The sequence below is a fragment of the Brassica rapa genome, chromosome A03, assembly GCF_000309985.2.
Source record: "Brassica rapa cultivar Chiifu-401-42 chromosome A03, CAAS_Brap_v3.01, whole genome shotgun sequence".
Lineage (NCBI taxonomy): Eukaryota > Viridiplantae > Streptophyta > Magnoliopsida > Brassicales > Brassicaceae > Brassica > Brassica rapa.
Window position 1 is genome coordinate 21,267,537 of NC_024797.2, and position 25,901 is coordinate 21,293,437.

The 25,901-nt window shown below is 33.8% G+C and overlaps 5 protein-coding genes and 1 long non-coding RNA gene across 6 annotated transcripts; 3 read left to right on the forward strand and 3 right to left on the reverse strand.

Moving 5' to 3' along the window:
• The first annotated feature begins 374 nt into the window (after window positions 1-374).
• On the forward strand, window positions 375-2,021 carry LOC103860376. The gene is made up of 2 exons (XR_631353.2): window positions 375-1,619; window positions 1,775-2,021. It is a non-coding gene; the product is annotated as an uncharacterized LOC103860376 (long non-coding RNA).
• A 2,246-nt stretch (window positions 2,022-4,267) lies between these two features.
• On the reverse strand, window positions 4,268-6,811 carry LOC103860377 (nuclear transcription factor Y subunit B-7). The gene has a single exon (XM_033288849.1). It carries the CDS (start codon window positions 5,238-5,240, stop codon window positions 4,611-4,613), a length of 630 nt encoding a protein of 209 aa, XP_033144740.1. The 5' UTR covers window positions 5,241-6,811; the 3' UTR covers window positions 4,268-4,610.
• A 482-nt stretch (window positions 6,812-7,293) lies between these two features.
• LOC103860380 (pentatricopeptide repeat-containing protein At2g13600) lies at window positions 7,294-10,020 on the forward strand. Its single transcript, XM_033287202.1, has one exon. It carries the CDS (start codon window positions 7,850-7,852, stop codon window positions 9,944-9,946), a length of 2,097 nt encoding a protein of 698 aa, XP_033143093.1. The 5' UTR covers window positions 7,294-7,849; the 3' UTR covers window positions 9,947-10,020.
• Window positions 10,021-10,272: 252 nt separating this feature from the next.
• On the reverse strand, window positions 10,273-12,531 carry LOC103860379 (ABC transporter G family member 5). The gene has a single exon (XM_018658080.2). It carries the CDS (start codon window positions 12,287-12,289, stop codon window positions 10,391-10,393), a length of 1,899 nt encoding a protein of 632 aa, XP_018513596.2. The 5' UTR covers window positions 12,290-12,531; the 3' UTR covers window positions 10,273-10,390.
• A 5,351-nt stretch (window positions 12,532-17,882) lies between these two features.
• LOC117132620 (leucine-rich repeat extensin-like protein 5) lies at window positions 17,883-18,887 on the forward strand. The gene has a single exon (XM_033287374.1). The coding sequence runs from the start codon at window positions 17,883-17,885 to the stop codon at window positions 18,885-18,887; it is 1,005 nt and encodes a 334-aa protein (XP_033143265.1).
• A 3,762-nt stretch (window positions 18,888-22,649) lies between these two features.
• LOC103860382 (mitogen-activated protein kinase kinase kinase 3) lies at window positions 22,650-25,901 on the reverse strand. The gene is made up of 11 exons (XM_009137973.3): window positions 25,564-25,901; window positions 25,167-25,493; window positions 24,674-24,761; window positions 24,520-24,582; window positions 24,236-24,396; window positions 24,059-24,134; window positions 23,905-23,964; window positions 23,698-23,805; window positions 23,388-23,621; window positions 23,251-23,312; window positions 22,650-23,172 (listed from the first exon to the last, which is right to left on the reverse strand). Exons 1-11 carry the CDS (start codon window positions 25,899-25,901, stop codon window positions 22,911-22,913), a joined length of 1,779 nt encoding a protein of 592 aa, XP_009136221.1. The 3' UTR covers window positions 22,650-22,910.

Below are 25,901 nucleotides of genomic sequence, written 5' to 3' on the forward strand. Positions count from 1 at the left end.
ATGATTGTTTGGTTAGTTTCTAGATTTTGGATTTTGGTTTTTGGTTTTTGGTTTTAGTTTTGGGTGTTTTGGATTTTAGATTTTGATTTCTCGTTTTTGATTTTGCAGTAGATTTTAGTTTTTGGAAAATCATGAATGGTGATTTTAGATTTTGGTTTCTGGTTTTTGATTTTTGTTTTTAAATTAATAAAGTAAAAGTTTTATTAATAGTAAAACATTTACTATGGAAATAATAGAATATAAAATATTATTGTCAAGACACACGTAATCTTTTTTTTAAAAAACGCAAACACAAAATATTATAATTATATGTTTAAACATAAACTTAAAATTAATTTTGTGTTGAAACATACATTTACATATATATATATATATATATATACTCTATATTATTACTTTTACATATAATATATATATGCATATATCCGTACATATTAAAAGTAAAATGTCCAGACATAATTTTTAATAAACTTTTCCATAATTATAATATATATTCATCAGCGGTTAACTACAAAAAATTAATTATATGTGTAGAATTTAACTATACATGCATTAATTTTATGTAAATTTTAGAATTAAATCATTGTTGATAACTATTATTTACAAATTTAAATTTAAAAGTTAACAAATATTTCTAAAATTGGGAAAACACAAGTATATAAAGATGGTATAGTACAAAATAATAGTGATATTTCTTCATAAACTAAAAATTAATTTTCTTGGGTAGAAAATAAATTTTGATAAAATTAATAGTAAAATATTTACTCTCGAAAAATAAAAAAAAATAGCATTTTAATAACACACATAAAATTATTTAATAGTTTTGAGGTTCATGTTTACTTTGCGTGTGTTTGTAGAGTTGGTCTTATATAGTACTATTAAATAAAATTAACAATTTTATTTAAAAAAAAAAAGAAAATCATTATTTTTTTATTTTGATCGTACGTAAATTTTAGGAAGAAACAAGTAGAATATGGATTTTGGTTTTTAAGAAGGAACTAGTAAGAGGAAGCAAAAACTAGTTTTCCTATAAAATAGGGAATCTATTTGACCAAAATCATGATTGGGTAAAAAACTTTCAAAAACTAAAAACTAGTGTAGAATCTACAAAACAATCGACCTCTTAGTTTGATAACTTTTTTTTATCAACTTCTTTTATAAAACCCAATGGGCAAAAAATTACAAACATGGTAGTTAAAAATCTAATCGGCCTTTAAGTAACACTAAATTATGAGAAACATATAATTAAAACGCAAAAGACAATTTAATTTTAATATAATAGTGAATTTGGCTAAGAAAAACAAGTGTCATGTTCTGGTGAGAGTATTTGATGACGTTTCATTCTCAGAAAAGAATAAAACTTCTTTTATATATATAGAAGTAAATATTTTATTAATGGTAAAATCAAATACAAGACTTGACCGAAACATGCCCAGAAAAATCATATAAATAGGGTTGTTTGTAAAAAGCAAAAATATATCATCAATAGTTCAATACTACTGTATCAAAAGAAATTAATAGTAAAAACAATATGGGCATCACAAAAACATCTATGACTATGTCCTTTGTACTAATATTGTTGATTTCTTTTTGTAATTACAGTATTTTGGCCAGACCAGGTATATTATTATTCTCAGTTATTTTTTATCATTTGAAGAATAGTAGTTAAACATTTCCGTGTCATTTGATGTAAAATCGGTCATAATACTTTTAGGTGTATAAAATATATTCAATAATAATTTTTTAAATGTTTACATTAACCGTATATTTGCAGAAATCAAGCCAGGGAGTTATGAATGTACTGTGCCATGTACTGCAGTTTACGGAAATAGGGAGTGTTACAACTATTGCACAAGTCATAACTATAATGGAGGACAGTGTGATGCTACAAAAGGTGGAGAACTACCGCAATGTTGTTGCTATAACTATATTAATTAGTTTTTGCTAAACTGTGATTTAAGCAATATGTCTTACTCATACCAGATTTTAAGTATGAATCTATAAATTATTTTAAAATATCATCATTGCGTATTATTTATAAGATAGCCATTAACACCTATACTATTAAAGCAGGATCCTATTATCATTTTTACTTTAGCCTGCCATTTTCTTTACTAACATTGCATATTTCATTAAGGGTAATCAAGTAAAATATTAATAACACATCTATATTGGGTTATTTTTTCGGATCCAGCCCACATCAGATCTCTCTTGGGCCATTTGGGCCGATTAAGAAATCAGATTCAATTATCACATTTTTTTTCCTTTGGGCCATTAAATCCAAGTTCAAATAATTTTTTTTCAACTATTCTTAATTATTATTTTTTTTTCTTTTTTAATATAATTTAAGTATTCATAAAAAATTGAATTTTTCATTGAAAAGTATAAATCTTTACCAAACGTATACAATTTATTTTATTAAAATATTAACTACATAATAAAATTAATTTATCAGAGTTATACCAACTTATTTCATTAAAGAAATAAAGTTTAATTTTTTAAACATAAATAGCCATTTAAAACAAAATACGATAAATAAAGATAAAAAGTTTAAGTCTTTTATAAAATAAAACACAAATATATGAAAATATGACATTTACTAAATATTTATCAATTAAAAAAAAAACCCCGTGCTTTGAAAGCGCGGGTCAAAATCTAGTCTATACTATTAAAGGAGGATCCTATTGTCATTTTTACCTTAGTCTGCCCTTTTCTTTACTAACATTGCATGTTTCATTAAGGGCAATCAAGTAATATTAATAACACATCTATATTGGGTCATTTTTTCAGATCTAGCCCACATCAGATCTCTCTTGGGCCATTTGAGCCGATTAAGAAATTATCTAATTCTCATATTTTTTTCCTTTGGGCCATTGAATTCAAGTTCAAATGATTTGTTTTCAACTATTATTAATTATTATTATTTTTTCTTAATATAATTTAAGCATTCATAAAAAAAATTGATTTTTTCATTGAAAAGTATAAATCTTTATTAAAAGTATATAATTATTTTTATTAAAATATTAAACATATAATAAAATTAATTTATCAGAGTTATACCAACTTAATTAATTAAAAAATAAAGTTTAATTTTTTAAACATACATAATTATTTAAAATGAAATACGATAAATAAAGATAAAAAGTTTAAGTCTTTTATAAAATAAAACATAAATATATGAAAATATGATATTTACTAAATATTTGTCAATTGAAAAAAAAATATAAACCCGCGCTTTCAAAATCTAGTTTAGAATTATTATAACAACTTATTTAGAGCTAGTTAGCCAAATATTATGTTTTCTATAATGAATTTAAAGGTCTTTGTCCAATAGCTTGAGTGAGGACAACTCTATCCTCACCTCCCTTCTCCGACTATTCGTTGTAGGGAGTCATAGCCTATTTAAGGTATATCAACAAGTTTTTTTTGAGTAGGCACTAGTCAGGTCCAGCTCAAACATTTTAATGGCCTGGTGCAAAATATTTTTTTCCCAGTAATTAACCTATTTGAAATTTATAAAATTTGGACCTTTTTAAGATTTTTTTTTTTGAAATTAGGGACCTAAATTTCCCTAATTTTTTTTTGTAAAAAATTGTTGGGCCCATTGCTTTTGTTCCATCAGCACTCTCCTAGAATTGGGCCTGACACTAATAGTATATTTAGTCGCGTGAATATATTCTAAAAAATTTCAAGACTTTTAATTTTGATTTGCAGACTAAACAATACACTTATAGATTTTGTGGCCAGTTTAGCAATAATTTTAATTTTTGGTCAAAGCAATAGCTTTCTTTTGAATATATGTTAAATTTACTCAAAAGAAAAAATATATTGTTTTACAATTTGTGCTACATATTTCAGACATAAGAAACTTGTATTCTAAGAGCAACAATATCGGCCAGTTTCTTAAAATGAGGTTCTAGAAAATAAAATAATTTAAGTTATGTAAATAGAGACATGTGAAACAAAATGTGTTTAAAACATGATGTAGAACTAAAAGTTAATAATGGGTTCTTAGAGCATCAGCATCGTGGAAACCCAATCCCGTTTCTTAATTTTTTTTTGCTTTACCTGTTTAAAAAAAAAAAATCAATCGCGGAATGCCACATGTCGTGGAACCTACAAAATAGTGTAAAAGCCCACAAGAAACATCATTTTTTCGTGACAAGAAGCCACGTTTTTTTCCATTTTGTAGGACCCACCCCACCTTTTCTGCATAAAGATGTTTTAAAAGTCTTTAGTTTAGAACTTATTGTTTTTCTTTCTTCACTTTTTTTTTTTTTTTCTTTATCTTTATATCTTAGATACTTTCTAAGACCATACGTTGGAGCTGCTCTAACATAACCCGACATAAAGCAATATTTTAAGATGGCATTGTGTAGTCTGAGTTCCTACATATTCTTCTGGTGTGATTCAATTTAACATAACCCGATAAAATATCAAGAAGTATTCTGTTACACAAAATATAACATTGGTATACAGAAAATATCAAGATGTACGTATCTAATGTATATGTATAGCAACAATATTTAAGCACCAAGATGTAGTCACAACGGAAAACAAAACAATATAATATATATTTATATATATATAAAAGTACAAAAATTTAGGACTCATACTGACCATTGTCCAATGGAATCAGTGTTGTCATGCTGCTGCTGCGGGAACTGTTTCTGCAATGATTTAGGTGAGAAAGGCAGATTTGGAAAAGGTTGATGATCAGCGGGAAAGAATGTGGAAGGATGATGATGTGACATGTAACTAGTACATGAAATGTTGTTATGGTCTTGTTCTTGGAACTGGAAATGATGATTCTGTTGTACTTGTTGTTGTTGTCTTTGTTTTGGGCTATTGGTTTTCTCTCCTTCGGTTTCTCGGTATTTGTTGAGATAGACCTTTAACGGAGCCACGTAGTCTTCGAAACCGAGAGTTGTAATGGCCCAAATGATATCATCTCCATTGATGGTTTTCCTCTTCTCTCTTTGACACTTATCAGAAGCTTCACCAGTAACGAAACTGATGAACTCTGATACGCACTCTTGAACGGTCTCTTTGGCGTCTTTCGAGATCTTACCATTACCGGGAAGAACCTTTTTCATAATTCTTCCGACATTGGCAATTGGGAGAAACCGGTCTTGTTCTTTGTTGTTGTTGTTATTATTGTTCTTTGAAGATGGGCTTCCCAGATTTGTTTCGGCTACTCCAGGAGATTCATGATCCTCCTCTGGGCTTTCTTCAGTCATCTCTCTATCTTTCTTTATTTTTCCGAGACGTTAATATGTGATGGATCTGATTTTATGGTTAAGCTTAGTGCTTGAAACTAGGTAACTTGTCTATTTATGGATTTCTTACCAAATTTGGAACTCCCTGTGACTCGGTCTTTTCTTTTACAGGTGGGCATAAAGGTTTAGATGGGTTAACCGGCTCTATTTGACGTATCATGCAGTGGCTTAAGATATTTTGCGAACTTGGTAGGCCGGGTCTGCCAGGGTCCATAGTTTAATAGCATTAACTCTAACCCGCTCTGTCCCATGATGTTAGAAAAAATCGCTAGGGAGATTATTGTTTAATAAATCTAAAAGTTTTTTTTTATAATTTGAAAGTAATCCATATATTTATAAATTTTAAACTACTTCTGAAGTAGTAAAGAATGCACTATTTTTATAAAGATTAAGCAAACAATGGTAGATTGGTGGTAGGGATTGATTTGGCAGGAAGCATAAACCGTTGATCCTGAGTTCGATTTCTGGAGAAAACTAAGCTGCTACAGTTTAGTGAGACGAAGATGAAACTATGTCTTAGACCTCATTAGAAAACCTAGAACCGGTGGGCCGTAAGATATACATCTTACGGACCAAGGCTGTGAAATTCGTAAAACCTACGAAGATTCTCAAAATTAAAAGCAAATACTTGAATAACAAGATATTCTAGCATATTTATATTAATGATGTGACTGGTAACCATTATAGGAACAATATGAACAGATAGGAAATGAATGAATAGGAATAAATTTTTAGGAATGATAATGAATGATGGTTTCTTATCAAAATTGATAAGGAATTGATTTGTTCTATAATTCTTTACAAATAAAAGAATGAAGAGGAATGAAAATAAAAAATTATTCCTCATGAATGGTAAAATGTTTAAGGAATATTAAAGAACATAGTGTTCCTTTTCATTCTCTTGATCACCAGTCACACCCTAAGTGTTTAAGAAAGTTAATATTATCGTTAACATTATGTTAATGTTATCACTATATATATGCATATTATATTCTTTTATCAAACAAAACACAATAATATACTTAGTTTATTATATTTTACAGCCGGATTAATCATCGACATAATTTGCAGACGTAACTATTGATAAATAACATTGTTTGTAGTGGACTAACTAACCCACATAATTTATTTTAATCTTCATCAAGAACAAAATCTTATTTCCTGTTGAATCTCTCTTTCTCAAATCTTCTTGGTGTAGGATCCAGATGCCAGATGTGAACGTTTTCACTTCCAGTTACTTGCAGATAACAAAAGACACACCACGACAAGACAAAAACTAATATGACCGGATTGGAGGTTCAATCTATCAGTATCACACATCCATGTGTAGTTGGTTTGATTTAGGGCTGTTCAATATGGTAAAACCGAACCGTACCGAACCGTAATAGACAATATGGTTTGGTTTTGGTATATACCATATAAACCGAATGGATATAATTTTATAAAAACCGTAGGATTTGGATATGATTTGGTATATAACCGATTAAACCGAATAAACCGAACAAAACCGATTAAATGTAGAAACATGTAAATATGTATTTATTTTATAACAATACATAAAAATCTATTTGTTACATAAGTTAAATTTGTGTTAATAACTATTACAATAATTTTATAGTAATAAAAAACCTTAATTTGTGAAACACTTGAACTATAACTAAATAACAATACATCGCAAACACAATTCAGACATCTTATTTTATAAGTCTTTTTTTGATCTTTTTGTTTTATTTTAGTCTTCACTAAATTAATATGAAGATTATAAATTTGATGGACAATAATTAATGGAAAATTTTCAATTGAAAAAATATGACTTTAATAAACACTAAATATGGAAGAGTGGAAAAACTTTTCTTTCATGTTTTTGTTTTGTTTCATATTTTTATTTTCAAAATTTCAAGCTTTGATTTTAGTTATAGATTTGATTATTTTATTTGATGGTAGAAGTATTTTTACTTTTTTGTTTATTTATTTGAACACGTAATATATTTTTAATAAATGACGGTGTTGACAATATGACTCTAAAATTCATATAATATGATCTCAAACAAAATAATTATGTTTTTTGGTATAAAACCGAATAAACCGAAAACCGACGATATATAAACCGAACCGAACCGAAGTAAATATGGATTTAGAATGGTAGTTATATTTTACTAACCGAAATACCGAAAACCGAAAAAAACCGAACCGAAACCGAACTGATATCCGGATTGAACACCCCTAGTTTGATTTCTATTTAATTCTAGTTGTTCAAAATATTAATGAAAAAATATATTTTTCACTATTATGTTCGGTTTTGATTTTTTTCTTTCTAATTAGGTTCGTGTCAGTTTGATATAATTCCCCGACCCCGAGGCCAGCTCCATAGCAAGATGGCTTAATCCTAACCGGTAGAAACCGGGCCCGACCGTTTATTTCTATTAATTTTAATTGGATCTCAAGTTCGGTTCGGTTGAGCATCCAAATTTCTATTAAAACCCGCCTTTGCTCAAGAGAACTCTCTGCGCACACAAAGATGAGAAATCCAAATTCAGTTTGAAGAACCTCTCACCAAAACAAACAATGGAATGGCTAGAAACTCATTTCTCAAACTCGCCTCTCTCACGAACTCTTCACCCTTCGCGAACCTTCTCGATTCATGCATCAAATCCAAGCTCCCACCAAACTACGTCCGCACCGTCCACGCTTCCATCATCAAATCCCCTTTCTCCAACGAAATCTTTATACACAACCGTCTCATCGACGCCTACGCGAAACGCGGCTCGCTCCATGACGCGCGCAAAGTGTTCGACGAAATGCCTCACCGAAACGTCTACACTTGGAACACTCTCGTCACGGCTTTAGCCAAGTTAGGGCTCTTAGACGAAGCCGATTCCCTCTTCCGCTCGATGCCTGAGCGTGACCAGTGCACTTGGAACTCAATGGTCTCCGGGTTCGCGCAGCGCGATAGGTGCGAAGAGGCGTTGCGTTATCTCGCCTCGATGCATAAAGAAGGCTTTTCCCTGAACGAGTATAGTTTAGCTAGTGGTCTAAGCGCTTGCTCTAGCTTGAGCGATGTGAACAGAGGCGTGCAGATACATTCTCTGATCGTCAAATCTCCTTGTTTATTCTCCGATGTTCATATAGGCTCCGCTCTCGTTGACATGTATTCCAAATGTGGACACGTGGACGAAGCTCAGCAGTGTTTTGATGAGTTGCGTGGTTATAGAAACGTCGTCACTTGGAATAGTTTGATTACGTGTTACGAACAGAACGGTCCCGTGGAGGAAGCTCTAACCGTTTTCAATTTAATGCTGAGATCCGGTTTCGAGCCTGATGAGGTAACGTTAGCGAGCGTGATCAGCGCGTGCGCGAGCCTGTCCGCTGTTAAAGTCGGACGGGAAGTTCACGGACGCGTTGCGAAAGACGTTAAGTTACGGAACGATATAATCCTAAGCAACGCGTTTGTTGATATGTACGCAAAGTGTGGAAGAGTGAAAGAAGCTAGGATCGTGTTCGATAGCATGCCTATCAGAAACGCTATCGCTGAAACGTCGATGATCAGCGGCTACGCTATGGCTGCGAGCACCAAGGCTGCTAGGCTGATGTTCGCCAAGATGACGGAGAGGAACGTCGTTTCGTGGAACGCGCTCATCGCTGGGTATACGCAGAACGGGGAGAACGAAGAAGCGGTTGGTCTGTTTCGTCAGTTAAAGAGGGAGTCTGTATCTCCGACGCATTATACCTTTGCTAATATTCTCAAGGCGTGTGCGGATCTAGCGGAGTTGCATCTCGGCATGCAGGCTCATGTGCACGTGCTGAAGCACGGGTTTAAGTTTCGATCCGGGGAAGAAACTGATATATTCGTTGGCAACTCGTTGATAGATATGTATGTGAAATGCGGCTGTGTGGAAGATGGTTATCTCGTGTTTAGGAAGATGGTGGAGAGAGACCGCGTCTCCTGGAACGCGATGATTGTCGGATTCGCGCAGAACGGGTATGGAAACGAGGCGCTTGAGTTGTTCAGAGAGATGCTTGGTGGTTCTGGGGAGAAACCAGATCACATTACAATGATTGGTGTTCTCTCCGCGTGCGGACACGCTGGATTAGTCGAAGAAGGGCGGCGTTACTTTTCGTCCATGGCCAGAGACTTCGGTGTGGCTCCACTGAGGGATCACTACACTTGCATGGTTGATTTACTCGGCCGAGCTGGGTTTCTTGAAGAAGCGAGGAGTATGATTGAGGAGGAGATGCCTATGGAGCCAGATTCGGTTATATGGGGATCTTTGCTCGGTGCTTGTAAAGTTCATAGGAACATCACGTTGGGTAAGTATGTTGCTGAGAAGCTTCTTGAAGTAGAGACGTCGTCAAACTCGGGACCGTATGTTCTTCTCTCTAACATGTACGCTGAGAATGGACAGTGGGAGGATGTGATGAATGTAAGGAAGTCTATGAGGAAAGAAGGAGTCACGAAGCAGCCAGGTTTTAGTTGGATAGAGGTACAAGGACGTTCTCATGTTTTCATGGTTAAAGATAAAAGACATCCTCGCAAAAAGCAGATACACTCGCTTCTTGATGTTCTAATAGCAGAGATGAGACCGGAACAAGATCATGCTGAAAGAGGATCACTCTCCTCTGAGGAAATGGATTATTCATCTCGTATTCTTTGGGACAATGCCATGTAAGTCCCTTTTGTTTTTTTTTTCTTGTTGAAAATTCAAGGAAATAGAATGGGGAAATTTCAATTTTGCCATACCACTTTTCAAATTTACTTTTAAATGATAATCATTTTTATAAAATACTTTAAATTTTTGATCGAAAAGATTAAATTTATTCTTCTAAATCATTTATAAATGCTTAAGAATAATTTGTATAACATTTATAGCAGTAAACAATAATCACTGAACTATAAACCCAAATGTTATAATATTTTTGATTGAGTGTATTTTTAGAAAGTGGCAATCAACTTAGGTATTTTAAACAATTTTTTTAGAATGGGAATTATAGAGTCAATGGAAATATTCTTTTGCATTAATACACTTTCTTTCACAATTTTAAGTAAATTGAACATTTGAACAAACTTATAACCCAACGTTTTGAAGAAAAAGACATTATTGTTACCACATCTATCAGACAAGAGTAGGTTTGAAACTTCTTTGTGAACATCTACACCTCAGAATCACATAGGAAACAAACCTGTAGAGCAAGACAAAACACAGCATGATCACCACATTTCTCCACCTATTCTCCTCACCATACCTTTCTTCTTTCAGCAGACCCTCCTCAGTCATCAAACACTTTCCGAATCCATACTCCAAACACTTGCTCGACTTAGAGAACTCGTTTATCAAAAACCCTTCGAAAGGGTACTTGAACAGAGAGATGTAGTGCATGAAAATCCAGTAACCAGGGATCTCGTTCTTCGATATGAAGTACCCCGAGAAGAGAAAGAAGGAGCCCATCACGCCTGAAATCACCGAGTTCCCGACGATGAAGTTAGGAACGAGTGCACTAAAGCACACAACCACTGAGTTGGCTGTGTAGAGGATCAGCCAAATGAGTAGCAAAAAGTGCAAGAAAGCCATGAAGCTAGGGTTCAGCCCCACCAGCCAGTACACTGGGATTGAAAACAGAATCGCTAGAATGAGCAGAAACGGCAAGTAAACAAGCCCGTTCGCTACGGCGTAGGAAGAAACTCTGTAGCTTCCACTTGAAGTCTCCTTCATGAGAATCTCTCTCTCTTGCAGAAAGATAGGGAGCGCTTCTATCGTTGAAGTAAGCAGGAATGTCAATATGAACGCGAAGAGTCCCACTCTCTCTCTCGCTCCTTTCAAATCATCCTTGAGATTGTGAAAAATCAAACCAAGAACAATCCCTGAGCCTAGCATCTGAACCGTTCTACACGCAAAGAGCTCCTTGGTTCTGAAAATGTTCTTGGAGAATCTATGAGTGAGTATCATAGTTTCTCCAAGCCTCGAATTCGCGAAATCTCTAGTGAACTCTTTACCTATCTTCATGGTTCCTACGTCGGCGACCTTTGATTGTTGAAACAGTTGCTGTAGCGTGAACTTGCCGCTTCTCCCCTCGCCTTGTGGTGTTGGGACATGAACCACTACTCTTCTGCTTTGCTGTAATAGCCTCTGGTGCTTAGTGATGGCTTCGATCGACTCGATGGCGAATTCGACTATATTCTCATGGAGAGGAGGCTGCAGACCGTTTGATCTTAAGTAGAACCCGAGCTGATCCACCGAGCCTTGGTTCAGCGTCGAGCCGTTAGCCAGTAAAAGAACGGAGTTGAACAGTTTGACTATACGAAAACCTGGCTGGTGGATGGTTAGAACTATGGTCCTGCCTCTTGTCTCAGCCATGAGCTTGAGCATGTCTATGATCTGAAGAGCAGAAGTGCTGTCGAGACCAGAGGTTGGCTCATCAAGAATCAGAACCTTGGGGTCGTGAATCACTTCAACTCCTATAGAGACGCGGCGTCTCTCACCACCCGATATCCCTCTGAGGCTATCATCTCCCACACGAGCCGTGGCTACAGCTTCTAGTCCAAGCTCACGCACCAACGACTTAACGCGTGATCGCAGCTCCTCCGCGGGTAGCTTTAACCGCAGCTTGGCGCTGAACAAAAGCGTTTCCTCCACCGTGAGGAGAGGAAAGAGAGTGTCCTTCTGTGTGACGTAACCGGAGATTTTCTTGAAATTGGCTCTGTCAACCGGTCTCTGATTGACGATAACCGAACCGGTTTGAGGGATGAGTCTTCCAGCTAGAATTTCGAGCAGAGAAGACTTCCCTGCACCACTTGGACCAACGATGGCGAGAATCTCCCACGGTTTGGCTCTGCAGGTCACTCCTTTTAGCACATGCTTGACTTTCTTGCAGGTTCCATCCTCCAGCTTAACCGGTTGGTCAGCCTCCGGAACCGGCTTCCTTGTAAAGATTCCGAAAGGATTAACATTAATCTTCCGCTCAGTGATGTTGTAATCAATATCTAGAGCTTCGATCTCACATCCTTCCTTCTCCATTGTGATGAAGCTTTTGCACTCTTTTTCTCTGAGTCTCCAATGCTTAAAGAGAAAGGACAAGTAATAAGTACAATAGCAATTATTTGTCTTACGTAGTTATTCTTCTAATTGTTTTATTACTTATAAATAAAACTTTTGATAAGTATAGTGTTTTAAAAGACAGCTTGGTTTTCTGTAGCTTCTATTGGATTTAAGTGAAGACTTGAGTTTATGGTTCACGGGCTGTTTGTTTTCTTATATCATAGAGAGAGAAACAGAGGTTCACATGCAGTTGTTCCTTCTCACTCCGCTGTAACTTTCCCAAGATATGAAAGAGTCACGTGTTGCTCTCTATGCATACTTTTTGAGAAATTGCGGTGAATACCAAATAACTAAAATAATTATGTCAAAAGTAAGTGGCACTTCTGAAATATTTATTACTAGTATTACTCCCAGTGCTATGCACGACCATTATTTTTATAATTTACAATAGAAATGAATATATATTTTAAAATATAGTTTATAATGGAAAGAATGTTATTTTGAGGGTATATTTATCAGTAGAATTAGAAAAACGAAAAATTTGCGCTTTATAGTCCACATGAACCTTTTATATGTTTCTTCCAGAAACAGGAAAGAATTATTACATATGAAAAATAAGATTGAGGGAAAGCATATAGTCCGTTGTAGTATTTCCCTTCTTTTATGGTTTTATTTTAGGGAATTTGCAGTGGATGACATAGAAAACTTATTTAATTAGCTATATGGACAATGCTCTTTTATATATTTTTATTTCTTCATAATACTCTTTTATATATTTTTATTTTCATTGCTATGCTTACTTGGAGTTTTTCTTTTGCTTCTATCTACAAATAGAAATAGAAAGTAATTAAAAGTATATATATTTTGATCTGAAATTTTTTTAAAAATCACATTTGTATAAATTACAAACACACAAATAAAAGTAAGGAAATCTTACTATCAAGTTAGATCTTAATCTGGATAGTAGACATGGATCCTTTTGTTTTTCTAGCCCCCGAGTTTCCATTTGCTGCCTTAGATCCATGTTTTCCCCCCTTTTCTTTTCTTTTCTTTTCTTTTCTTCTTGTGGTGCTTTGTACATGTGTTTTAAGTTGAGACCATTTTAATCTCTTTTCCTGAACTATCAGTCTGTCACCACGATAAAAATAAACTCATTCCAGCAAATCGACAATTGATTAGTCCTTTTTAATTATGTTATTGACATATTTTGTTTATCATTTCCTTCTTACATGCAGTATTTAGGTTTGGACAATGTTTAGAATGCAGAAAAAAAATTATATGCAAGTATATGAGAATAAGGTTCATGCAAAAGGTTATTTGAGCATGAAGAGTTTAGGCGTTTACTTACCTGGACTTTAACCTTCATCTCTTTTTTTTGAACAAATAACCTTCATCTTAAGACTTCGAAAATATCAATCCATAGCGTACTGGCCTCCTTTTTCTCGTTTCCTTGAAAGATTATCTTGAAGATTATTGTTGTGCAAGTTTGGCCAAAAACTACTTCGATTTGAATCTGGAACTGCAAAAGGTTTCATCATTGAAAGTTTTAATCTATCTGGTTAGAAGTTGAAATTTAGAGAGGATCAATGGGGTGCTGCAAAGAATTTAAGAATTTATAAATTTTGAATGCAACAAATGAATCTAAATATATGGCATTATGAGTTAAATCAATTACTCAAAAAAACTATGATTAACAGTTTTAGGGATCGTGGGATCATGGGCACACTGTGAGAGATATTAGGAATTTTTATTTTATATAGATAAAAGAGAAATAAGTTAATACACGATCAGGTTTTTATATTTAAATTATTTTTCTTTTAAATTGTAGAGCATATTCGATGTGTCAAATTTTTGTTGGTCATATGACTTGTGCTTTAGTATATTAGGGATTTAAGTCAACAAAAATGCTCCTTCCTCGGTTTTGAGTAGGAAACAAAATACCCTACCGAACCACATCCAATTTACAAAGTTGTTTCGAATTGGAATCGAACTTGATAAAATATACAAATGAATCCAAAATTTTGGTATCTGAAAAACCGAATTTGTATCCGACTTGAGCATAAATATTTTGAATATTCTAAAATACATGAATTACGTTTATATATTTAAATTTATTAATTATTTTTAGATTTAATATTCAGAAGATCTTCAAAACTCAAAAATATTCTAAATTATCAAAAATACATGAAAACACCTAAAAGTAAATAATAAGAAGTATTTAAAATATCAGAATTACCCTAAATACTTACATGTCCTTCATCCAAATTTCTAAACCAAACATATTTTCATGTTAATTTCAAATATTTATTATATAATATTCTTTTTATGTTGAATATTATTTTTTATTTTTGGATTTTAAGGTATATTTAGATTTTTGAATTTGTTTAGATAATTTAAATAGATATACAAACCTAAACCGAATTTGCAAAAATCCGAACTGAACCCAAACCAAAATTTATAAATATTTGAATGAGTTTAAATATGTAAACCCAATATTCGGATAGACCGGAAACGAAACTGAAAGGATACACAAATGCCATCCCTAGTTCTTAGGACTTGTGTTTCTAATATTTGTTATAAAAATTAAATGTCTCTAATCTTTAAACTCTTATTATAGAAAAACTGAGAGTATAAATCACTAAGAGTGATTTATTTTAAAACCAGTAATTAAATATATCAAATTACAATTAAATTAATTAATTTTAAAAATATAAACACTTTTTAATTTATAGAAAATATATGTATCATCTAATGATTTTAAATATAAACGATCTTCAAAATATTCAAAACCAAAACAAAAAGACATTGTCAATAGTCAATCACTCAATTTACAAAACGCATACATAAGCTATGCAGAGCCTTCGCAGCTGACTACATGTAGTATTGACCATCACATAGATAATTATGCAAACTAAACTAATATATACCTAACTACATAAAGTATATATTATGCATGACAACATTCCTCAACTTAGTTAATTATTTTTTGGCAGCTGGTAACACTGGTGTATTCTTGGACGTAGACGATTTCCCAATCCCTAAGCATCTCGATCCCAAATCCATTTATCAGAAAATCAAACGAGCTCTTGAGAATAAGGGTTACCGTACTCATGTGTCACTACGGCTGTACGGGGATAAATATGCTGAAGCTGGAATCAAAATCTGTTTGGTACCCGATGGTGAATTATATATCTTTTTTATATACTTCTTCTCTGTTGATATATATAGTTGAAGGAGTTACGTATACGAGAGGTAATTTTATGCTACTGGACAGTTATCTATGGGCATTGGACAATCCTGGAGAATCAAATTTGATGCTACTCTCAAAAGACATCAAACAAGACACATGGGCGATGCGTTTACTTACATTTTTGCATAGGCATGATTGCTATATTCTCTTAGGGGATCCTTTATCAGAGTTTACAGTTCTTTCTGATAGTGGTGAATGGATTTGGAAAAGCCTGTCAGATTGAGGAAACCCTAGCTAACTAAGATAAAAGCTCACAAGGGGATGACACAAAGTGCTTATAAAAACGAATCCTCTAAATTGCATCATTGTAATCTACTTAAGTTGAAGTACGCAAATGTTAAGATGCTTTAGTAAAATTATATAGACGATGGTTGTACTCTTGGGTGAAGATTTACTTGAACAAAAAATGTCTGACACAATTAAATCTTTAATCTCCTGCAAAACCCGTTGGTTTATGCATCATTTTAGATGAGAACATTGGAGTTTTTGATGCTCCATACTTCAAACTCATGAGATGTCGCATTAGCCCATTAGCCTGCATGCCCAAACCCACACGTAGCCAACAAAAGTCTGGTATCTTTCTGCAATATTGCTCCCATCATCCCACGGGTAATCACAGCTCCTCAAGAAAAGAACTGAAACACCATAACCTTTTAGAAGATGGGGTGTTGTCGAAAAGTAGGGGTGGATAATGGGCAGCGCTGAGTTCGTCTTTGCCTTATATAACTCAGTTAAAACTTAAAACCAAATATGCAAAGTTAGGAAAAGAAGAATAAAAAGAATATAACTTTGGAAGGTAGTTGGGCGGTCATTGTTGTGTTGACTAAAAATCAGGTAGTGAGTAGGTGTGTAGTTTCCTTGTGTTATATAGTGTAGATTTTAGCGTACTTAGATATAGATGATAGAGTAGATAATATATGAGATTAGCTGTCTCATATATATTAGCAAAACTCCCATATTTTTTTTACCATTAGTCTAATTTCAATGAATTTACGAAATTTCTGGTTGGAAATTTTAAACTATTGTAATCCCAAATGAGAAATAAATCTTTTTTTTTTTGCACTGACAATCATGAATATAGTTATTTGTTATAAGATTGTATTTCACAACAGTTAAAAATATATAATTTAGTGAAATTTTGTCAAATGACCATAAAAAAACTTAAGTTATATTTGATGAGTATAGAATCCGTATAGTTATGCTCTTTTGTACAATTTTCTAAAATATCGATGAAAATGTTTATCTACTATATTTTATTTTATTTTATCGTAAGATAAATAGTTCCTCTATTTCTATATGAAAAATGTTTTAAAATAAATTTTTGTTTCAAATAAACGCATGCTTGAAGTTTTTAAAGCTATTTTTGTTAGTTAATACTCTTTTGTTTTCAAATAGATGGCATTCAAAAAAAAAACTGTTCCGAATCAGTGTAATTTTTCCGTTTTTAATGAAAAATATTAATTTATGTTATATGACTATTTTTATTATATCTTCTATATTGTTATTTGTTGAATTGTGTTTAAGTGAATAATTAATGATGTTCTTGTTTATAAAATATAAAAAAAAATTACATGTTTTCTTAATCTATATGTAACAATCCTAAACAAGATCTAATAAAAAACGATTGGAGAATGTTGAATAATCAATTCAACAAAATTAATTGTACTTTTTAAAATACTATTGGTTTAGAATTATGAAAAATGGAAAATACAATGTATAATAAATTTATTATTTTGTTGGGATAGTTAATTTTTATTTTTTCTGTTTTTATTAGATTTGGATTCAACTGTAATATAATATTATTTTCATCAACAAATCTCTTTATTCATGCATTTGATCATTTTAGACAAGAAATCTCAATATTAACAAAATTAAATATACATAAGAGATACGTATAATTATATCCAAAATATTTGATTTGGTATATCAAATATTTACTATGGATATATAATCAGTGATATTTTACTTTAAAAGTTTTACAATTACCTTAAACAAATTATTATGAAATGCATGTATTTTTAAAGCGACTAATAACTAACTATATAAATAGCTTAGTCACATAGTTAAATAATACACCACATTCATTTTTAAACATATCAAATGAACAACAAAAATACAAAACACATGAAGAGTTATTTTGGAATTGTGGTGTTCCAATTCTTGTTTTTCACGTTATCTTTAGCAATTCGTGATAATTTTTTCTTTACTTCTGACTCTGATGTGTCTAGAAATGTTTCTTATGATGAAATAAAAAATTTGGTTCCAAGCGATCCAAATGAAACATCTCCTTCTTCTCCACCGGTTTCAATAGAGAATATTGGAATGAAGAGATTGGTTCCAAGCGGCCCAAACAATGAAACATCTCCACCTTCTCCACCACATTTCATAGAAGATATTGGAGTGAAGAGATTGGTTCCAAGCGGTCCAAATAATGAAACGTCTCCACCTTCTCCACCACATTTCATAGCTGATTTTGGAGTGAAGAGATTGGTTCCAAGCGGCCCAAACAATGAGACGTCTCCACCTTCTCCACCACATTTCATAGAGGATACTAGAGTAAAGAGATTGGTTCCAAGCGGTCCAAACAATGAAACGTCTCCACCTTCTCCACCACATTCAGCTGATTTTGGAGTGAAGAGATTGGTTCCAAGCGGTCCAAACAATGAAACGTCTCCACCTTCTCCACCACATTCCATAGCGGACTATGGAGTGAAGAGATTGGTTCCTAGCGGTCCAAACAATGAAACGTCTCCACCTTCTCCGCCACATTCTATTGCAAGTTTTGGAGTGAAGAGATTGGTTCCAAGCGGCCCAAACAATGAAACTTCTCCACCTTCTCCACCACATTCCATAGCTGATTTTGGAGTGAAAGGATTGGTTCCAAGTGGTCCAAACAATGAAACGTCTCCACCTTCTCCACCACATTCCATAGCGGATTTTGGAGTGAAGAGATTGGTTCCAAGCGGCCCAAACAATGAAACGTCTCCACCTTCTCCCCCACATTTCATAGCAAATTTTGGAGTGAAGAGATTGGTTCCAAGCGGTCCAAACAATGAAACTTCTCCACCTTCTCCACCACATTCCATAGCTGATTTTGGAGTGAAAAGATTGGTTCCAAGTGGCCCAAACAATGAAACGTCTCCACCTTCTCCACCACATTCCATAGCGGATTTTGGAGTGAAGAGATTGGTTCCAAGCGGCCCAAACAATGAAACATCTCCACCTTCTCCCCCACATTCAATAGCGAATTTTGGAGTGAAGAGATTGGTTCCAAGCGGTCCAAACAATGAAACTTCTCCACCTTCTCCACCACATTCCATACACTAAAAGAAACAGTTAATCGAAATAACTAAAATAAATGATGTTACATTTATCTATAAATTAAACTTAAAAATGTTACCATATATTGTAATTTATAAGTTTTAATTTATAAGAATGATTTAGTTATCGATATAGCAAGAATTTTCTATAACTGATTTTTTGGTTTAAACCAATATATAACTCCTCCGTGTGATTTAATTTAATAGTCTAAAAACCAATTTAGACAATAGAAATTTAGATAATTAGGGAATATGTTGTGTATGGTTTGGTTTATTTATAATATTACGTGAAATCGAAGTTTGACTTGGTTAAGTATGATGATAAAAACCAATTTAATGAGGAAATTAGGTAACATGATTGTGTTATAGTATTATTCGATTTAGTTTGCTATATACTATCATGTGAAATCAAGATCTGGTTTGATCTATATTATTATTTCTCCATGAATAATAATGTACAGTAGATTATCTGTTATATTCAGTGTTTCATAATTTTACTAAAATATGATCAATGAGTGTCTTAGATTGATAAGTAATAGTATTTTGTGTAAATAAAATGTAGCAAAAATATTAATTTCAAACAATTTTCTTGGTTTAATAAAATAGATATTTTCGCCGATAAATCTATTTTTATTTATGCATTTCATTAATTAGATAATATACTTCTTTGTTTCAAAATAGAAAAGATAATATACTTCTATAAATTGAGGTTTGTTAAAAAAAAAGATAAAATACTTCTATATAAACAAAGTTGCATATAAATCTCTTTATTTTCAAAAGATTTTATTATGTATATCATATATTTTTCTTTATAAGTGATATTTTACTTAAAAAGTTTTAGAATTTCCTATAAACAAGTAATTATAAAGCATCTACATTTATGTAGAGAGACTAATAACAATCTATAGTTCTATTCGGGTAGTTTAATTACATTACAATCATTTCTAATATATATATCAATCAAAACAAAAATACCAAATACCAAAAATATGAAGAGTTTCTTTAGAGTTGTGGTGTTTCACTTCTTATTTATATCATTATTAATTCGTGGTAATTTTCTTTTAATTCTGATTTGAATGTGTCTAGAAAGGTTTTCAATGATTAAGTAAGAAGATCGGTTCCAAATGGTCTAAACAATGAACATCTTAATGTCCTCTATCACTTTCTATTGCAGAAATCGGAGTGAAGAGATTGGTTCAAACATGGGCGGACGTAGCCTTACGGTTACGGGGCACGTGCCCCCTAATCTTTTTTTCCTAAACAACTTAAGCTAATTTGATTCAATTGTTATTAGTTTAGTGAATAAACAAAAAAAAAGTTCCCCCGGTTCATAATGGTTTTGTTTTGTTTCAAGCATTGTGCCCCCAACTATAAATGATTCTAGATCTGTCAGTGGGTTTCAAAGTGGTCCAAACAATGAAACGTCACCACTTTCTCCACCAGATTCAATAGTGAATCTTGGAATTAAGAGATTGGTTTCAAGCGGCCCAAACAATGAAACGTCTCCGCTTCTCCACCAGATTCAATAGTGAATCTTGGAATTAAGAGATTGGTTCCAAGCGGCATCCACTTTCTCCAGCAGATTCAATAGTGAATCTTGAAATTAAAAGATTGGTTCTAAGCGGCCCAAACAATGAAACGTCTTCACATTTCATAGTGAATTTTGGTGCTAAAAGATTGGTTCCAAGCGGCCCAAAAAATGAAACGTCTTCACCTTCTACATCACAATCCAAAAGCTTTTTAAAAATCAACTAAAGAATCTTGTTTTAAATGGTTAAATTAAACTATCAACTATGTTTATTTTTAGAAGAAAATAATGTTATTTATAGCTTGCTCTACATTACAAGTTGAACTATGTTAATAGGCTAATAGATAGTAAGAACGTCGTTGATTAAAAATAAAAAGAGAAATCTCGAAAGAGAATAAAAAATTGTGAAGAGACATTATTCTCCCAGTATGTTGGTTGAGTCCTAGGTTGAGTCATTCAAGCAAGCATTTGTCCTTGCACCATTCGATTGCACCAACTTAGAGGAATATGCTTCCGAGTTCCGACAACACCTACAACGACAGTTCACATGGATCTTCCCAGGCCAGCTACTTCATCACTGAACAGCTCTATGTCAATGTTCATACCCATTTGCAATAGATTATTCTGATTGTCATATAGCATTGTGTTTATTCAACAGATTTTAATATACTCAGCCAACAGCCAAAAGCCAAATAAGTTAAACAAACCGGGTTTATCTTTCCCACCAAAACCAAACCGGTTTTAGCTTCTTTTATTTTCGGCGACGGGCTTTAAAGTTGTAAGAATTTTAAAATCGGTGAGACGAACTTTAAACCGGCGAAACCTATCGACGGCGAGGTGATAGTTTCAAGGAAGATCGATGAAGATGAAATCTGTATTCGACGCTTCAGAAATCAAATCAAATCGGAGTTTGAGTCAGCATCGCCGAGTAACAGTAGTACAATACCAACTCGACCCAAAAAAATGTATTGAATTCGAATAAATATTTATATATCTAAAAATACCTGAATCAAATTATATATTTAAATATATAATTATTTTTAGATTTAATATAAAAATATCTAAAATATGAAAAATAACTTTTAATTATTCAAAATATTTAAAGATAGCTAAAAGTAAATATTCAAAATACTCAGAATAACAGAAATACCTTAAATGCCTACAGATTTCCCATCAAATATCTAACTAAACAAAGTTTCATATTAATTTTAGATGTTAACATACATTATTCACATTTATATGTTGTATATTATTTTTATTTTTGGATTCTAAAGTGTATTGAGATTTTTGATTTTTTTTACATAATTTAAATAGATATTCAAATTGAACCTAAACTGAAATTTATAAATATCCGAATGAAGCTTACAACTTTAACTCCACAAACTCAAAATTAAAATAGACCCGAAACAAATCTGAATGGATAATTAAATTTTGTTCATTCTTAATTTTGAAAACTTGTGTTTCTATTGATAAAAAAAAAATTCTCGAATCTTTAAAACTCTATTATATAAAAACTGAAGGTATAAATCATTAAGAATAATTTAATTTAAAACCACTAATCAAATTCTTATATTATTAAAAATATAATCGCTTTTTAATACATAGAAAATTTCAATATAGTTTAAAGAAATTTTCATATTTACGACTTTGTTGGTACTATTATTCATAACGATTTTAACATGAAACGATTTTCAAAATATTCAAAACCAAAACAAAGGACATTGTCAATCACTCAAGTTACAAAACGAATGCACAAGCTACGGGGAGCCTAAGCAATAAAAAAACAAAACAAAAGAGACCGAATCATTCGAATTTCCAAATTTTCCAAAAACAAAACAAAACAAAACAAAAGAGACCGAATCAGTAAATCCGACTTCAATTTTTTTTCGTGATTTGTCTATCATGTATTCTCTTTATTTATTGGCAACTTTTATTAAGCCGACTACCTTGTAAATTCAGCGAAGTTCAAGAGTGACACATGCTTTATACTATACCGTTGACATTTGACGTAACTCTGTCCATTCAAAATAGTAAATAGCTTCTCTATTTTGACTCTTCGACGCAGTCTATTTCTGGTCCACGAGTCATATAGCTGGTGGAGTAAGTGCAAACAAACACGAGACTAAGTCTTTTTGGGGATTTGAAACACACGAGACTAAGTCATAAAACCCAAAAGATTAGAAATAATCAAACTCATCAACTTTTTCTAAAAGAAATATTCACACTGCAACAACACTCGGGTTGTTTTTGAGAACACAAGACTGAATAATCATCTTTGTATAACAACACAACTTACTATCTTTAATCCTCACTTCTATAATCTTTGTATTCATTTTCATGTTACTTTTTACATCTTTTTTTTTTTTGCCCCAGTTTACACTTAACCCTTCCTGTTCTTGTTCCAGTGTCAAGAGGAGAGACACCATGTATATACATGGTCCTGGGGCCAACTCTTTGGGATGCGGCTCTCTCAAAATCTCTCAATCTTCACTTTAATTTTTGCTACACCAGTCTTGATCTGAAGGGTGAACTGGGCGCCTGGGCTCTGTAACTAGATGGTTCTATCAATGATGTGTCTTTCTTGAACCTAAAAGGACTTGCAGCAAACTCCGCTTGGTGGTTGTACCCACTTTCTTGCACGGGAAATGCATAAGACGGATGAGGAGGTGACAGGAAACAACTTTTGTATGCAGGTCCAAGTTGCCGTAAAGGGCTTGAACATGGAGATACTGGCAAGGATGTGATGGCTCTCACGTTTTCTCTACTGCAAAGTACAAAAGAAAGACAGGTTTAGTAGTTTGACACAACCAAGCGTTATTATATGGATTGAGGCACAAACTACCTCGGGCTCTTTATAGGATGAAAGACAGGATGTCTCCCTGAAAAAGGTGGTTCCCTTGTAGGCTGCTCAAGAAGGATATCGCTTGTTAGAAGGAAATCGAAAGTGATCAAGGTTCAAGACATAGATAATAGACATACCATTGAGGAGCTTCCATCATAGGGGCGTGGGGGGACATCTTTGTGCATGCTAGTACTAGCCACTCTTGGTGAATGTACACGTAGAAAAGGGTGTTCTAAAAGCTGAGCAGCTGTAGGGCGTACTGTTGGATTCCGTTGCAGACAAAGTCTTATAAAATTCTTTGCATCATTTGAAAGGTGATCAGGTATTTCTGGCATGTCTTTGCTGTTCCCGATTTTGAAAATTGCAGCAACCTGGCAAAGATAGACAACTTGGAGTTTTAGAATAATTAGAAAGATGAGTGAATAAAAAGATTATGTTATCATATACCCCTTCAAACTGGCTCCAAGGTGGCTTTGCTGTTGCCATTTCGAGAATAGTACAACCCACACTCCACACATCGACTGCAAGAGTGTAGCCATTTTTGTGCATCACAACCTGGAAGCAAAACACAAGCATGAGGTGCAAGAACATCATGTCTCATGCACCACTTGCAGGAACTTATCCAGGAAAGTGAAAAAAGAAATGGAAAACTACCTCGGGTGCCATCCAATAAGGACTCCCCGTGAAAGAAAGCATAGTAGAATAGGCTGTTACCTGTTGCAGAAAGAAGAAGCAAGCATAATTTTCAATAAATATAAAAAATAATTGATATCTTCTGATGAATAAAAGAACATTTATTGATACTTACATGTTTGGCCATCCCAAAATCTGCCAACTTGATTTCCCCATTCGGATCCACTAATATATTTGCTCCTTTGATGTCCCTGTTAGATCAAAATAATCTTTTATTATATTTCCAAGAAGAGGCCAATGAAGTTCCATTTAAGTTTTAAACTATAGTTTTCGGATAGTACAGCCAAACTACCTATGCACTGTATTTCTTCCATGTAAATAGGCAAGCCCAGAGAGAATCTGTCGTGTGTAGTTTTGGATAACAGGTTCAGTGAAAGCACCATACTCCGTGAGAAGTTTATGGATTGAGCCACCTGACACAAACTCCAAGTAGACGGACAAGGTTTCTTCACTCTACATCCACAACAAAAATGTCCAAAACACATGTCCAGCGAGGCTTTAGTATGGTTTCCATATAACAATATTACGCTTATATGATCTCTTCTTTTCCTTAAGCTCACAGAGATTGACACATACCAGTTCACTTCCGTAATACTGAACAATATTCGGATGACAAAGCTGGCTCAGCACATTAATCTCCTGCAAAACCAAATTAGTTTTGGTTACAGGTGTGACCAATATTAAGAGTGTTGAGACATATACAGAAGATAAGGTGTGATCTAAAACAAACCTGATTTAGTTGCTTCAGACATTCCTTTGAGTTTTTGTCGTCAGAAATGACCTTGACCTCTTTAATAGCACAAATCCTTCCTTCCTCACTACAAGAATCGCAAAAAAAAAAAAGAAGTTAAACGAACGAACGTACCAAACAACTCAAGAGAGGTGGATGCTACAATGTTAATAACTCTATATTTGTAAACGGAGCTTGTGCTTTCTATTGCCTTAAACTAGATGGCAGGTGAAGATAACCTTCAATATGATCAAATAATCTAGATGGCAGATAAAATTAATTAACCTTCAATTTTGATCAAGTAAGCTAGATAGCAGGTGAAACTAACCTTCAATCTTTGATCTAACCATCAAAAACAAACAAACAAACTTCCAACAGCATATTACTTAATAAACCCTTGGATACACCCAAACTCATCATCTCACATAGCAACTCTGGTTACTATTCAAACGCCCTATCTACCAGAACATATCCAACTTATTGGATAAATCACCTGTTAAAGCCTTGATAGACTTTCCCAAAGGTACCACTCCCAATAAACCTCCCTTTCTTCCACTTGGAAATCTCCTTCTCCGACCCTCCCACACCCCAAGACCCTCCCTGCACACCCGAAGAAGGGCTCGTAGGAGAACACGGAAGCACAACGGCGGGGCTCGTAGGAGATCCCGGCGGCAGAGGCAAAGGATGGTACTCCGAAGACCTCCCTTCATCGTTCCTCCCCGTGGAAGAAGACTCTAACGTCATCCCAGAGAATCTGTTATGCAGCGGAGAGGCCGGTCTAGCTCCCGCCTTCGGAGAAGCCGCTGCTGCGTTAGACTTCCTGCTCAAAACCACATATCATCAATCAATCAACCACTCAATCAATAAAGGAGGGAGAGAGGGAATCGAACCTAGGAGCAGTGGGTTGACTCTGATCTTCACCCGATCCAGACGAGCTGACGCTTGAAACAGAGCCCGATCCGGAAACCGATCCGTTCACCTGATCGTTAGAGAGCGACGGGAGAGGGAGAGGATGACATTTCTTCTCGTCGGAGAAACCGGAGGCTCCGGCGAATTCGCGGCTGCAGCGAGGGGTGCATCGGGAAGGAGTGACCGGATCGGGGGTGGATTTGCTGTTATCGGCGGAGATTCTTCTGATAGACTTATCGGAAACGGAGCGAGTTTGGGTTTGGAGGAGGTGGGAATCGTCTTTGTTCTTGCTGGACTTCCTCACCCACCAAGTAGGCAT

Bases quoted from the DNA above. Each gene is read 5' to 3' on its own strand.
- LOC103860382 (XM_009137973.3), bottom strand. From the start codon at position 25,901: ATGCCTACTTGGTGGGTGAGGAAGTCCAGCAAGAACAAAGACGATTCC. The intron at 24,397-24,519 runs GTATGTGTCAAT...TTGTGGATGTAG, and splicing joins AGTATTACGGAAGTGAACTG to AGTGAAGAAACCTTGTCCGT. The intron at 23,622-23,697 runs GTATATGATAAC...TATCTTTGCCAG, and splicing joins CTTGGAGCCAGTTTGAAGGG to GTTGCTGCAATTTTCAAAAT.
- LOC103860377 (XM_033288849.1), bottom strand. From the start codon at position 5,240: ATGACTGAAGAAAGCCCAGAGGAGGATCATGAATCTCCTGGAGTAGCC.
- LOC103860379 (XM_018658080.2), bottom strand. From the start codon at position 12,289: ATGGAGAAGGAAGGATGTGAGATCGAAGCTCTAGATATTGATTACAAC.
- LOC103860380 (XM_033287202.1), top strand. From the start codon at position 7,850: ATGGCTAGAAACTCATTTCTCAAACTCGCCTCTCTCACGAACTCTTCA.
- LOC117132620 (XM_033287374.1), top strand. From the start codon at position 17,883: ATGAAGAGATTGGTTCCAAGCGGCCCAAACAATGAAACATCTCCACCT.